Below are 16,644 nucleotides of genomic sequence, written 5' to 3'. Positions count from 1 at the left end.
GGCCTACTTGGAACATGCAGTGATGACCATAGTAATTAACATTTTAATCTTTTACCTGCACTAAAATCTGATGGTCAGCAAACATTATTAAGCAATAATAAAAATCTTACTACTTATAAGACCTCTGCCAATTTGAACAAAACCAGGTCTTGACTCCCAAAAAAGATGGGTGATTAGATCTCTTACATTGTGTAAACCACAGCAGAGCTCCTATGGAAGGATGTTGTTGGAAAACAAACCAAAAAAACTGAAGTAGAGAGAGGTGACAAATATGTTCCTACTTCTTTCAATACCTCCATGGGATTGGCAAGACTATAGCTGGGTGTAGAGGAAGGACTCAAAATTCTACACTCAAAGTACCTAGCATCAAAATGAACAGTACTGATTGTTGTTCAGATGGACAATCTATACCTTAAGTTGTGTGTTTGCAAAGAAATTGTAAATGAGGCCCACCCACCATTAACTTAAATCAGTTTTTCAACAAGAATCAAGTAAATTAATCTCTGCTTTAAAGAAATAACCACTTTAAATTGACTGTTGGATTATTAAAACTTCTAGATTAATGAGACTTGAAATTAGAAATTTTAAAGCAATTAAGTTTCAGCCTAGTCAATACAACAACTGATACAACCTTGCAGAAGCAACATATCATTTACTATATTTCCTTTGCTTGCACACTAAAATGTAAGAATTTGTAAACCTAGACACACAGGTTTAAGTGCAGTTTGTGATGCTAGTTTTCCCAGTAAAAGGCTAGTATTTCCTATGTTAAATGTACAAAAATATAGAAAACTTGGGGAAAAAAAAGCAGAAGTTTCCTTCTCTCTGAGTGGGTTTGTTTTTTTTTTTTAGATTCAGCAAAATCAGAGGTACCTATTGTTCTCTAAATATTTTATAGACTAATCTGGGTTTTGCTGAATCTTAATGGAAGAGATACAGCAAGAAGTAAACAAAAAGGATTTACCCTGTCCTTATTTTCCAGATTTTCCCCTGCTGCTAAGGTGAATCCTTAAAGGCATATGAATACAGATAGAATAATTATAAGAATCTCAGAATTGTGTAGAACAAGACAGCACAGACCAAAGCAAGGGAAGGTGGTTTGTTTTGTTTGTTTTTTTTTTAAGCTAGCCACATACTCCTCAAAATGTAATGGATTAAATCAGTTATAGGCCCAATAAATTTATAGGATCAAATACGTTCTGTATGTAGAATATGAAAGTCAATAATGAAAAAGCAAAACAATATCTAATTTACAACTGCAATAATTTTATGATTTTCAAACGTGATAGGCTCCTAAAAAATATACTTTCTAAAAACATAGGTAATACCTGGCTGAATAGAATGAAAACTGGAAGTATAAATGTCACACATCCTTTTTTGGTTCTTTTGTTATGTAGTTAGGTAATTCTACTCTACCAATTAACTAAACTAAAACCAAATCAAAACCAAAACAAAACAAAATAAAACAAATTAGCTGAGGCTAAGATGCCTTTGTAGATTACTATGTTACTCTGTATATTTAGTATACCTTAATAAACCCTGAATTGTAAGGACAGATATAAATCCATACCAAGATTTTTTTCATCTGTGACCATAAACATTTTACCAGCAAATTGTCAAGAAAGGCCAGTATGTTCTTTTTTTAGTTTTTTGAGGCATATGGCAGAATATTATAGCAAAAATATTTCAGTCTTCATAGTTTAGACTAGATATATAGTTTTGTACTCTATTGCTGTTCATATTGAGCATATTCTAGGAACTGTATTTCCTTGTAAAAATGAAGCTTGTGGTAACCAAGGTAATGTTAGCAGTCAGCTACTGCTCCTCAATGATTTCTTGACCTGCATGTTTATATGTGTATTTGCATCACCTTAGTGATTTTGTTAGTTCTGAGGAAAGAAAAAAAAAAAGCCTTAATAGTCTCCATCCTTTGTACAGTATGATGTTACTGAAGAGTTACTCTTCTCGTTAACAGAAATAAAAAAAAAATAAATCTCAAGTGTCCTCACTTGTCCGTAGGGTGAAAATACAGATTTAAAATAAATTTCCCATATAAAAAGGGAACAGTGTTAAGAATACAAACCTTCTGTGGTATAAGCCACCTTTTGCTCTCTGCTGCGATGATTACATCAAACTTAGCTTGCTTGAAAAGAAAAATAATGTGTGCTGAAGTCTTAGATTTTTGAATTAAAAAAGCTGTAATCAGAAGAGTTTTCAAAGGCAAAGATGGAAAGATGCAGTAGTCACTTCTGTTGACTTACTGTTTTGCTTTTAAAGCCTACAAGTGCTTTCTGGTTTGAGGAAAGTTGAGGTCTCAAGTGTCTTGTGCACAAATATCTACAAGGCATGATATGACTCATAAAATAGAGCCCAAGCTCAAATAGAACCCTCTCTTTTCTGAAAATTGGTGGGCTTGCACCATTTTGCTTTCCTCCTGATCAGTAGGAGTGCTCGCTATTATATGCATTAAATATTTACTAATAAAAGTAATAAATATAAGCTCTTTTTAAACAGAAATATTGGTAATTATATTAACTCTGTGGTTGCTAATTTACAGACATAAAAGATATTCTTTTGAATGCTGTTATTTTTTTCTTTTATCTTTCAATGACTATCTGGTTTGACATATTTCTAAATGAAGAGTATTTTGATTTCTTGAGAAAAAGCAGCCAAAAATTTCCATATTCAATCTGTTATACAGAATCAACAATTCAGCACATGAACTTGTCAACAAGTCTCACTTACTGAAGCTACAATACATCAATTGAATAGTGTCAATATGCTTGTGGCTTGGAAGAAAATGGGGTTTGTATGGTAGGATTTCTTGAAATTTAGAATGATATACTCTTTACCTTGAGGGGAAAAAAAAAAAAAAAAAACCAACCCACCATATATATGATTATTTGTTTCATTTATGGAGTCTTCATTTTCTCCTGGTCACTTGATTTAGAAAATCTTTTACATTTTCTCAAGATTTTAGTGCCTGCCTGTCTCAAGATGATGAAAAATTAAAGCAGAGTATTTGCAGATTATGAGTCTCAAAAAGCCTATTTGGGTATGTGGTGAATATTTGCATAATAGGCACTCAATATAGACTCACAGATCACATCTTCAGCATCAGTAGTTTCACATACCTGTTATATCCTTTTATTGTTTTCAAGGACAAGGAAATTCTTTTGTTCTTAAACAACTCTGTTCTTCTGTCTTCCCAGCTAATTAAAACCATAAGTGCAGTGGATCAAGATGATTCAGCAGAAGGCCACCATTTTAACTTCTCATTGGCTCCAGAGGCCACAAACAACTCACATTTTACTGTCAAAGACAATCAAGGTAGTGTCATTCATGTAGCTCTTTAAGACCTTTTTAATGGAAGCTGCATGCTTCTAGTGGTTCTCAATTTTGTAAAACTTTTCACTTAAATAGAAATTGTCATTATAAGATATGAACTTGTCCTGAGTTCTATTTCAAAACAATTATTTCATACTGTCAGAGTTTATTTTCCTTCTCAAAAGGATAACATAAACAGCAAAAGACAGTTTTTATTTCAAGGAAAGAAAAACTGTTGAGATGAAAAATAAAGTGGTACTCCTCAAAACTTTTTTTCCTAATGTAGAGTATGGTGCCCAATTCCAACTTTCTTGTTAAAATTATTTGTCTGAAAAACAATATCACTAGTAAGAAAAGAATGATTAATAAGTCTGTTACTTCATCACTTCAGTAAAATTATAAAAACAGATAAGAAGGAATGCATTCTTATGTCATAATATACTTTAAATTGCTTATACTGATTATTGATGACACAACATGATGTTTTTATGTATTTTGTTGTTATTCAGAACTAGTATTGATTGAGATTCTTATTAAAAGAGTGATACAGAGAAGTAGCAAGTAAAAACAGTCTGCAGTGAAAGAATAGTTGAAATATCTGATGGAATTTCAAAGATGACTTTTTAGGGTCAGTCTACTAAGACTACAAAAAAAAAGCTTCTTCAGACTCAGCTAAAGTATATATTGTTCTCATTGACTTCGTTAATTATTTGAATGTTCTGGCTAAGGGAATAAATCAATGGAAATAAGTTTTGGGAAGTTCTGTCTGTTAAAACAGCAAACTATTCTGCTCAATTTTCTTCAGACTTAGTCAATGTATCAACAAGTCTTTCAATCCCATCTCTATTAACTCTTACTCCCTGCCAGGAAAAGATATCATGTTACATTAAGGTCAAATTGTGTACAAAGCCATGAGCCTTTCCCACCTTGCTTTGCTCTGCCCAAAACCCAGGCAAGACCCTCACACAAGGCAACATATTCAGATCCTTTTGGTAGCTACTACTGGGGAAGAAAAGAAAAAAAAAAAAAGGAAAAAAAAAGCCAACACCCACCTTTTAAAATATGATGCAATCAGCTCTCAATCTGTCCCTTTCTGTTGCATTCCACAGAAATGGCTGAGTGAATTGTGATAATCCTAAGGAAGAGCAAAAGTGACTGCAGCATTTTATCTCAGAGTTGCTTTCTGAACTATGACAGAAACCTAGAACAACTTAAATGTGAGGGAGTTAACTTCAGTAGACTGTTTGGATAGATGTATTAGACAGGTAATGGTGGAAACATGGGGCTTTTTTTGTTTTGGTATGTGTGTGGGTTTTCTTTGTATACGTATGGACATATACAGTAATTCACTCTGTCAGGACAAAAAGTCTGATATAGAAATATTTATAATTCTTTTTTCTTATCATTACACATAGATGTAGACAGGAGTATTTTGTTCTGGTACAAGCTATGTTTCATATTTGAATTAATTGATATGCAGCAGGAGTTGAAATTAAGCTGCTTACTGTGTTTTGTACAGAACAGATTTCTAAATACTATTTGTTAAATACAAAGCAAAGTCAAAGCCTCTAAAACTTTTTTTGTTATTTTAGATAGTATGAATCCAGCTAGCTACAGTTTTTGAGCTAGAAAAAGAATTAAAAGACTATTTTAGTGGACTTTTTTTCTTTTTTTTGCCTCTTTTTCTTGCCACCTGTTTTCACAATGTGCTGCTAGACACACGTGTTTAACCCTTTTGATTGGTAAACTGTCTATGTTTTATCTGTGAACTGCTGGCTTAGGAGCAGCTGGTTATATGAAACTATTTTTAGAACTAATTAATTAATCTGAGCAGGCATCAGATACTGAAAATGGTGCAAATTTCTTTAACTCCGAACATTAAAAACAGAGTTCCTAGGACAAATTCTATTATTGTCCATGGAATGCACATCAAAAATAAATGCAATTTATTCATGATTGACAAAATATTCACCAAATATCAGTGCCTGGGTTTACTTTTTTAACTTTCTTATTATGTAGCTTTGCACAGTAGCATTGGTTATAAATAGGTCAGATTCCACTGGAATATTATTGTTGTTGTTAGAAAACATATGAATTCATACCATCATCATAATTTATCTTCTAGATAACACAGCTGGAATTTTCATAAGCAAAAGTGGCTTCAGGAGGCAAGAGCAGTTTTTTTTCTACTTGCCAATCGTAATTGAGGATAAAGGGACCCCACCACTGACAAGCACAAATACTCTCACTGTCACTGTCTGCGACTGTGACACTGAAGTAAACACCTTTTATTGTCGATATGGAGCTTTCATGTATTCCTTGGGTCTCAGCACAGAAGCTTTAGTTGCTTTTTTGGCGTGCATACTAATACTCCTAGGTAAGTACAAATAAGAGAAATTACTTTGTTTTCTTTTACAGGGGGGTTAGTTAAGTGACAAAGACATACTTCCTTGACTGGAAGACTGCAAGTACTGGGCCATTGGGAAAAATTGAAATAAGGCAAATGTTTGGTATCTTTCCTGTTTTCTTAACTGTAATTTCTCCCTTCCCCTCCCCAGTTTTCAGTAAAATTTGAATTCTAACACTATTTACTAAAATGTGGGTGTAATTGAGTCATGGACCTCCTTAACCCTCCAGCATTCCAATAATAAAGATTTAAGAGCCCAAAGTCTGTATGGAGCCCAGGTAAAGCTGAAGACAGCATTACACAAGAAAACTTGCTAGTGTAAGAGTATATTAGGAGGAGCAGCACTGCACTCATTCTACCTTAGGAATGAAGAATAAAGAGCTGAGATCAATAATAAATAATAAAAGAATTACATTCTCAGAAAGTTAATTTGGGTACAAATAGGGAGTTTCTCTGTCAATTAATAAGGTTACTTCTCCAGATAACATTTTTTCCAGATGCTGGGCATGTCCTTTTTCCTATCAGGAGACATAGACTTAACCTCCATTACACTTGGGATCTTGTGGATTTGAAAAGTGGGTTTGAGAGTGTTTCAAATGCAGAGTTTAGATAGATGTATTGGACAGCTAATGGCAGAAACATGGTTGCTTTTTGTTTTGTTTTCCTATGTATAGGTATGCATACATGCAGTAATTCACTGTACCATGATCAAAAAGTCTGACATGTAAATATTTATATAGAGAGTTGTGCTAGTAGCCCTGCAAAGGGTCATGCATGGCTGGTAAATGGCACTCAAAACCAGACTGATGACCCAAGGCTGTTCCCACTCTGAACGGGGCTATAGTTGCTGCAAGATATATTGGAGTGATCGCACTCAGGCAAACACCTGCTTCACCTGATGAAGCACACACCTATCACTGCAACAGTGCATTTGCCTTTTTTAGCAAAAAGATATTCCTGCAGTGTTCCATGAGTGATTTAATGATACTGACACTAATCACTCACTAAAGGTTAAATATCTGTCCTGAAATTCTGAACCTGCCTGAGTTAGTGAGGGTAAGGTGTGATAGCTTTTGAGGCTAGGAAAAAAGAGGTAGAGACAGGTAGGTTTGTTTTCCAAGGCAAAACGATTAACCTTAGATCTTGGTCAGTGACAGTGGTCATGGGCCTCAATACCAAATTCAAGCTAATGCAAATAAACCAGCATAGGAAGACTTTAAGTCTCTGTTGCCTGTGTAATAATAGGGCATATGCCACACAGCAGTATGTTTATAAAACACTATATCCAAAAATACCACAAAATAATTGATAGGTTACAAACTCATAAATTGTGCAAACCAAGCATAAACTGATTTTCAATAATGTTAAAAAAAAAATTAGAATCAAAACAAGAAAACAGCAGCATAATATCTAGCTGCGCAAATTCAATGCCCAGAAAGAAAGAAGCAATAATAACAGGAATAACATTGTCCTAAGAAACAAAAACTTTCAGTGAAAATTATTCTCTCATTATGTTTGTTAATGAGAGCAAATATAATAATAGAAATATTTTTAATTTTTTATATTACTGAAAGAAATACAACTATACAGTAAACCTTTTTTTTTACATATAAGAGATATCTAAGCAAAGAAGGGTTTTTTCTATGTTCATTATTTAGTCTGACCTCTACTACTCTATAAATTAAAGCATACAATATATTTATCAACATGAACTACAACAAAACTGAGGCCTGAAAATGAAAGCTTGCAGCTCTATACTAATGTGTTTTAGTCTGCTATAGTAGCAACAGAAGACAGAAAAGACAAGTCAAATAAATTAAATGGAATTAATTTGAGTTTATATCACATATATTCTGCATTCTGTCCACAAGGTTATTGCTTATTTTCCTTAGCACATGGAATATGAATATGGAATATGAATATGGAATAGGAACCAACTCTAATAATTTCCTGTTGTACCTTTCACCTCCTGACTGAATATCTTGGTGAAAACTCATTGAAATTTCTCCTAAAATAGAACCCTATAATTTAGTCTCACAGTAAAATGGGTTGTCAAGAAGCAGCACACATAATTGTTAGCTATGACTCAGCAACTTCATATGGCTTTGAACTTTCAAGATCTGATGACATACAGGAAACTGCAGAAGCAAAACAGCCTACGAAAAAAATATATTTGTTTTTATTTATCCATGCTTAGGTATTGAATAGATAGGGCAAGGGTGAAAACAATGGAAGGGAACCTCATAATTTTTATGTCTAAATGGGAGTCCTCTTGGCAAGACATCAGCCATTTCTTGACTCCATAACAAAGTCCAGGGATGCACTCTGCATCCATCTCCTGGTTTCCAACAGAGAACACAGGAACAGGCTTACCTGCTCTTCCAGTCACCTTATTTAAATTTGAGGTTAGATCTGCCTTAGGCCTTTTAGACAGCTTAAGTTTACAGGCAGGTCAGTGTTCATTTCAAGTTTTATTTCGTTGTTGCAGGATATCTCAATGCCGTGTTAGTTACTTAAGGGACTAAGGGTCAGGAAAACTGTATCAATGCATTATTCAGGCCATCAGTGGAATTATTCACCAGGGGTTTCTTGGTTGCTTGCAAAGAGGTCTTCTCTCCAAGTGGAATAAGCACATGGTGTCTACTGGGCCTAGGTATATCACAAAAGTCAAAGCAGGGATATAGTTAAATATGTTAGTCCAAAAGAAAACCAAATTACGACACTCTTTACAGACACAAATATTTTAAATGTATTAAATATTAAATTTGTTGTTGATGTTTCCCAATCAAATGAAATAGTTTACTGTAAATAGGTAGAAATAAAGAACTACTTCAGTTTCATCATGTTCTTAAGTAAAATCCGGCAACTGTTGCCAGTTGGATCATTTCATGTCTTGAGGAAAAATTACAGTCCACAAACTACTTACTTATTAAGTAGAACTTCACCTGATTTCAGTTAAAAACTGAAATCATTAACCTTTTAAATGTCATAGACTAATTCAAAGAGATCAATCAGTTAAAAAGGAAAAATTAGGTAGGATTAAAAATAGTGTTTTAAAATAAAATTTTAAAAAGCTTTCACATATGAAAGAAATGAAATCATCTTCATAGACCTTGACAATTAAACAACACAAAATTTAGTGAGAGTCTGCAAATCAACATAACAGAAATAGTTAAACTGCATTCTGCATAGTCTGTGGAACTGAATGATTCAACTAGATGAGGAGGATAGCTTACTCTTTGTCTCATTTTTCATTTGATCTTCCTGGGGCTTTGATCAGAGAGACAGTAAGAGATTAACAATTTAAATTCTGAATGTGAAATGGATATATTATGTAATAAAAAAAGCAGTTTCAAAAAGCATAACCTGTGTATCCATCAGTTCTAAACTCACATCTACAAAAAGAACTGCTCCATTTCATTCAACTATTTTATAAGTCCCTTTGTAACCATTTTCCCAACACACCCATTGCTCATCTCAAAACCATAAAATCCATAAAAATTACAGCTCTATAAATTTACTAAGGGAGTTTCACTTTGCAACAGCACTGATATTAAGAAAAGTTACCATTTAAGTCTTTCCAAGCATATTCAAGTTCTCTGGTTCTGTTTATCTGCTTAATTTTTCCTTTTGCTCTTCTTTTTTTTTTTTTTTTTTTGGTAAGTGTTCTTTTTGGCAATTGTAACCATAAAGCAGCAAAAGAAGAAGTCTCCTTTTTCAGAGAAAATGGAAGAATTCAGAGAGAACATTGTCAGTTACGATGATGAAGGAGGTGGCGAGGAGGACACAGAAGCCTTTGATATTTCAGCATTGAGGACACGGACTCTCATGCGAACACACAAACCTCGGAGGAAGGTCACCTCCGAAATCCACAGCCTCTACAGACAGTCTCTGCAGGTTGGCCCAGACAGCGCAATCTTCAGGCAATTCATTTCAGAAAAGCTTGAAGAAGCAAATACAGATCCTACTGTTCCTCCCTATGACTCACTTCAGACCTACGCATTTGAGGGGACTGGATCCTTGGCAGGATCCCTCAGCTCGTTGGGTTCAAACATGTCAGATGCCGATCAGAGTTATGACTACCTTGCAGACTGGGGACCTCACTTTAAACAGCTTGCAGGCATGTACACCTCCCATAGAAGTGTGGGGGATTAGGTACCCTTCAGTTGGTTCTTTTATTTTCCTAAATCTCAGCAACAAAAAACTGCTGTGGATTTTTTAAAAAGGAGGTCATCCCGCATTTAAGCATGGAAAAATAAGAGCCAAAGGGTTTTAGTACAGAAAGTCTTGGATGTAGAAATCTCTTGAAAAATCACACCAGGGGTGTCATGACTTGAGGGGATGGAGCCTACTGTTTGAAAAGCTTGTGGTTATTTAAGGGCTTGAATGCAAACTGTGCTGCTTTGGATATCTAGGTCTTCTTCTGGATACTGAAAACTTGGGTCTTGTATGTACAAAAGGAGGAGTAGAAGCCATAAATGGATGTTGCAAACATTCTATCATCCATAAGCTTTAAACCATTTCCAAAGTTAAGATAGACTTTTGATGTTGCAGTTGAATACATTCATTAACCAAAGTTAAACATACATATTTGTATAATGCTTCATTATATAAATATACTTGTGTGAAAAAGTAGACCCTAGGTATTCTAATACAGTTGTCAGAAGTGCTCACAGAATCATCTATTTATTATTCTTAAGATGATAAAACTAAAACAAATGTCTTTTCCTATCAGTGTAAAAATAAAGACCAATTACAACACCAGCAAGTATTTGCTACCATTTTAGTTTTTAATGAAACTGTTGGAAGATGTGTAAACCGATACTTAATTTAGCAAATAAGATAGAAAAAAGAATCAACATTTAACTTAAATACTTTGACCGACCACATATTATATATTACTGTACTTAGAACAAAATACTGTCCAAATAGAGGCATTTTTTCTTCTATTAAGAGTTTAAAGGATGACTGATTTACCAGCACAGATTTATTTTTTTACTATGGAATATAAAATTAGCTGCAGTAGTCAGTTTTATTATAACAATATTAAGAATCTTTAAAATGCTAAGCTGATGGTTATAAAATTTTATGTATGACATTAGATAATAAGACAATAAAATGCTTTAATGTTAATCCACTTTGAAAATGATCCTGAATCATTCTGAGTCTCAAGTAAGATTTCAAAATTAAATTCCCACTGTATTTTGCCCAAACATTCTGTAATGAATATAAAGCTGTCACAGAATATATCTTTACTCTTACTTTTACCACTACCCTGCAGCAATTTTGGAACTGGGGTCATCAAATGTTTTCAAAATGGTCTGTGTGGAGAAAACAACCCTGTTTTTTATTCATCTCCCATTCATCAGGTACTCATTTTACAGAAATTACATCATGTAATCAACTGATTCAATCAGCTAAAGGCTGGCATCGGGATAAAGAAAATTATGCAACATATTTCTTTCTGCTTTCCTTTTTTTATTGTTTTTAAGTAAGATTTTAGGTAAGTTCAACTGAATTACAGAGAGCCAGGAAAATTTATGCAAGGAATAAACAAACAAATGAACAAACCCCAAACAAACAAACAAACAAAGGCCTGCAAAATACAAGCTCTGCAATGTTTCCATCATCTTTACTCATAACTGAAGAAAACCAAGGCATGTAGGCTTAGTGGAAAGGTGCCAGTGCAGAGTTTAAATTCCTGGTAGCTAAAAATAAAACATGTGGAGGAGTTTGAAAATCAGGAGAGATTTCCAGTGTGAGGTCTGATAAGGACAGAAACATTATTCATTATATTCATAGCTGGAAAAATATGTAATGGGCAGTGGGGGGTAGAGTGGCCATCCAAACAGGTGCAGATGAAGCAGCACCTGCTTCATAAAAACGAAAAAAAAAAAAAAGGTTCTTTCCAGTCTCGTGCTGGAATGCCAATATGGATAAACAGTTACAAAACAACTTTGAAAGCTTCACAAGTAAAAATATTGTATTAATGGCTCTAACTTTTTACTCCAATTGCTCTCAAACAGATGTGGCAAAGTAACTTTTATTTGAGATAAGATCGTACATCTTGGTAGTTTGCTCTATGAAGAGGAATAGAGAAAGAGAGAACAACTATACGTGTACTGATTGTTGGAAATAGTGAAAACTACATTTTTAGGATTAGGTCTATAGATTTATGTGTGTTATACTCTAAACAAATCCTTATTCCACAGATGGTCCCAGTGGAATTAAGAGAATTCCTCATGTTTTCAGGTTGTATTTAGTACAAAAAGGATAACAGTGTCTGATTCTTTCTCAGTCCAGAGATTTTGTCCCTTTATGTGGGGAAATAGGCTTGAAGACTCAACCATATTTGCCTTTATAATTTTCCCTTTTTCCCATAAGGCACTTAACGATAAATAATTTTTGTAAGTAGTGCTTACCACAGCCATGCAATTTTTGCTACCAATGCATGCCATTGTCAGTAATTTCTATATGAAAGAGAATAATGGCCTACAATGGATCTTACATGATCTTTAACTGAAAAAGCTTAAAACTGTGTTTGCATAACAGAGAAATGGCATGTTTTGATCTGAAACAAGAAGTTATTCCTAGCTGTTACTGGGCCACATGTGATTGGATTCATGCTATTCAATCTAAGTCAAACCTTAAGTCAATTTGTTTCCACATATGAGAAAAGAACCACTGAACTGACCTAATAATTTCATACTTCTTTTCATTTAGATGAAAAAGGTTTTGTAGAATTGCCTTCCTTTTTGAAGAAAGTAAACATTCTGAGGAAGCAAAAATTAATCACATAAAGACATCACAATAATGAATATCATGAAATTAATAAAAGATAAGCTATAAATCAGAGTTCTTGATGATGAAATCTATGAAATTGTGCATGGTTTTACCAATAGAATCCTCCACCACCTTTATCTTTTAAAAAATGATTAGTAGATAGAACTCACTATGTTATTGGCTGATATGAAGAGTGTAAGTATGGTACCAGATAGTAAATATTCAGCTGTTCATAACCTGCCCAAGGGAATATAAGGAAGACTTATTGACTGGTCAAAGGAAGTATGATCATACACACTGCTTTTCGGTATGAATTTTTTGAAGAGATTTTTCTGGCTTTCTGTTTCAGCCTCACTCCTATGGACTCAGTGTTGTGTTATTGGTTTTATTATTTAAAAACCAAAGAAATTGAAACTTTGCATATACTAATAAATGCTCAACATTTAGATGTTTGAAGGTAAAAAAAAGTAAAAATAATTCAACAATGTACTGCAGCTTCAGACTCATTATTCTGCTAGGAAAAACATATTTATTTTATCCATTCAAGGAAAATAAAATAGTTTTGACTTGTTTTTCACTTTCTATATCCTGATGTAGGTGTTTTACTGTCATAACGCTGAGAAGAAATCCTCCATACCACTGAGGATAGTCTTAGTCTTTAATTTGCATAATTTTCCTACTGCATTTTCTCACAGGTATTGTCATTACACTCATAGCTTTGCTTTCAACATTTGCATTGGAAATCTGGTTGTTTTAAGACTCATTCTTAATTTAATCTCACCCTATCAGATGAGAGCAAAATTTGTTTGAAAGACAGTGTGCATTTTATGTTTCAAAGTCAGATCTACTATATGCTTTCTAAGGAGCAGAAGTTATAAAGAAGGAGATTATGTGATTTTACATTCTGGCAAGGAATACATTTTAGCCTTGATCCAGACTATAAAAAAATAGAATAGAAGTTATATATATAAAAAAATCAGTATTTATTAGTAAAATCTGTAACATTTCTTCAGCAGAAAATTGACAAACCTGTATTTTATAAAGAAAAATAAAGTAAATTTATATTTACTAAAGCAGTATGTTTACAACAGTAATTTGAATGCTTTCATATTTGTTTGGAAAAAGAGAAATTCTTCATGTAAGGGTCCATATCAGCCTTATATACAGAATTCAAGAAATAGTGACATTTAACTTCAATGCACAGAAGGATAAAACGTGCATAGAGACTGCTTGGATCAGTATCAAACACTTTATCCATAGAAAATATATAGTAGCATTACTCAGAAATATGCATAGGACTCAACAAGATATTTGCCAGTAAAGGCAGTTAGATATAGGACACTAAGAACAAATATTAATAAATAAAATTAGAAGCCATCATTAGAAACAGGAATGGAATTTCAAAGGCTTTTAATTGCCCATACATTTTAATTGTGATTTAGGTAATCCTTTCATAATATTAAAGTTTACAATTTAGATAATACTCCACATACGGAGGTTCAAGTAGATTTGGCTTGTAAAGAGATAACAAAATCTGCTTACGTGTATCTGACCAAAAGGATACAGCAGAAGTTGTTGGATTAAATCTTAAAAGGATGCAAACCTCCCCACAGATATACAAAATATTCCTTCTGACATTGTTATAGGTAAATTAGGCTCTGTCATCAGAAATGCTTCTGAAAAGGGATTTTATAAAGGATATCTTGGACAAATATTTTAGTAGCTTAGGAGGTGGAGAAATAATTTTTTATATGCTGATTCTGTAAATTGGACTTAAAAATGTCAAAAATATTCCCCATTATTAATAGTGAGGACACCTGAGATATATGCAAGAACCTGGATGTCCTGAAAAAAAGAAGGACAGAAAACTGATAAAATGTAATGACAGAAATACAGATCACCCACTCTGGAAATAGTACTTAAAAAAAAAATAAATCTGCTTTTATACTTGGAACTTATCCAGAAGAGTAATTAAACAGGACAAGGATATTCTAGCTTCTAAAATAGCTATGAAATGACAACAACATTCAGTCCAGAAAAGAAAAATCAAATATGAACCAAAACTGTACAATGCAGTAGATAAAATAAAATGCTGATCATGAAATTAAATTAGTATTAGACTACCTGTTTAATTTTTGACAACCCATTATCTTTCATCACTCTGACCACCCACACAAATATTTTTTCTGAAATTTGCACATTCCTTTAAAACAAAGTAAGCCAGAGGTAGTTCCCATAATAATAATTATTATTAATAATAGATTTTATTTATGTATTATATATGATATATTTTATAAAAATGGTTATTATATTTATATAATTAATGAGTATTAGTTATTGATAATTATTTTCATAAACATAATTTAGTAATAATTTATTATTTATTCCATACCTACAAATACTTTGACAAGGCCAGACAAGGTGTTCAAGTGATGTAAAACAGTTATTAAAAGAAGTTTATCCTTAAACATCTTATTCTATACTTTCAGAGGTCTAATTCAATATGCCTACATTTCATTTATATTCAGTGAACTTCATTTCACGGTTGCAAATGCCTATCTACTTACATCACTTAGGAATTCAAAATATTATTACAATTACTTTACAAATATTTTATGAGCCTTCCTAAAGATCGATTACAGTGACTATATGAATACATTATCCATATTCTTCTTGTCAAAGCATCTTATTGTCACAAAAGTCTTACCCTGCTTTTCCATCACTGAAAACAGAAACATCTCAGTCAGTTTCCACAGGCACTTGCATCCACTGTGGTACATCTCATCGAACTGCAGCCACCTAAAAATTGGAGTAAATTGTTCAAATTCCTTGCCATCCCATGTTGCCACTACCTCAGGTACCATAGAAATTCAGGGCAGGATGGACTCTCCAGTGCTTCAAAATGTCCTCATGGGACTGCATTAGACATGGTAGACCTTCCACAGCAAAGACCTCCTACTAATACATTTTCTTCATGTCACTGAGGGCACAAACTCGCTGATTAATCACTACCAAAGCTTCATCTTCTTTCACCAGTCTTATAGGGGTATAAGGATTCTACTTTGTCTTTCTACCTTCACATACATTTGGATTTATTTTTAAAAACTCAATATTTTTCTTTGGCAATAGCTCCTGTCAGTCTTGAATGATTATTATTGCTTCATAGTATTCTATTAACAGCTATAGGTTTCCAAGTCAGCTCCTTGAGGAGAAACCTATTTTGACATCACAAATTTCAGAAAATACAGAGAAAAAGACATGAAATGAAGGCCAAAAGAGGTCAAATGGTTCATGTAGTTGCCTAACTCCTGAGCTAGACACAAGATGTAGGTTCTGAAATATTCAGCTCACTACCCAACTGCTGGACTACAGTCAATTTTTGCAGGTCTGTTTGTGTTTTCTTGGCCATTAATAAAGTAAGTAAAAAAAAAATTCTATATCCACCTGAATTAGTTCTGGTTTTGTATCTCACTTTGAACAACTTTTTTGCATGCGACCAAAAGATTTGCTTGAGGACCTTTTTGTATGTTTGCTGACATTCTTTTCCTTAATCTTTCTTCTCTGGTCTACAGGTCTGAATATAATTTATATAGTTTGTTCTACATAGGCTGAATACCTCTTTTTTCTAAAGCTCTCATTTTAACCAGCTCCTGATATTGCAGCCCTTTTACGATCAGAAGTTAAGCACTAGTAAGTTGTTTGCACCCTGTAGCATCCTGTTCCAGTGACAGCATCCTAGGCTGATACTTTCAAGGTCTCTTCTTATTTTGTGCTTTTATACTATGTTGAATTTTATTCTAAGACCATAAGTTCATTCTACAGCTAATAACTCTTTCAAATAATTAAAATAAAGATACATCTGTATATATAGTTACACCGCATGTTTACATAAAGCTAAACAAAGCTAAAACAAATTAGATAATAGTTGCCTGGCCATTAGGTAATTTCTTTTATGGCAAAAACAAAAAACAAAAACAAAACAAAACACACACAAAAAAAACCCACACACACACACACAAAAAAAAACCAAACAAAAACAACAAAAAAACAAACCATGAAATGTATCCACTCAGACCAAGAGAATTCCAGAGAATAGCTCACAGGTCCTGAGGCCTGTGCTATGCTGA

The 16,644-nt window shown here is 33.4% G+C and overlaps 1 protein-coding gene across 7 annotated transcripts in view; it reads left to right on the top strand.

Annotated features, from left to right (window-relative positions):
* Window positions 1-13,006, top strand: part of CDH19 (cadherin 19) — a 115,451-nt gene extending 102,445 nt beyond the window's left edge. For all 7 annotated transcript variants that reach the window (XM_050323359.1, XM_050323388.1, XM_050323412.1 and 4 more), the window contains 3 exons: window positions 3,213-3,330; window positions 5,453-5,704; window positions 9,399-13,006. In XM_050323359.1, the coding sequence (XP_050179316.1) occupies window positions 3,213-3,330; window positions 5,453-5,704; window positions 9,399-9,889 (861 nt within the window). In that variant the 3' untranslated portion in view covers window positions 9,890-13,006. The remainder of the gene's footprint in view (window positions 1-3,212; window positions 3,331-5,452; window positions 5,705-9,398) is intronic.
* Window positions 13,007-16,644: the final 3,638 nt, after the last annotated feature.

This window comes from Myiozetetes cayanensis, unplaced genomic scaffold (assembly GCF_022539395.1).
Source record: "Myiozetetes cayanensis isolate MyiCay16 unplaced genomic scaffold, myiCay2020 scf1, whole genome shotgun sequence".
Lineage (NCBI taxonomy): Eukaryota > Metazoa > Chordata > Aves > Passeriformes > Tyrannidae > Myiozetetes > Myiozetetes cayanensis.
This window is presented reverse-complemented; position numbering and strand designations above follow the sequence as displayed.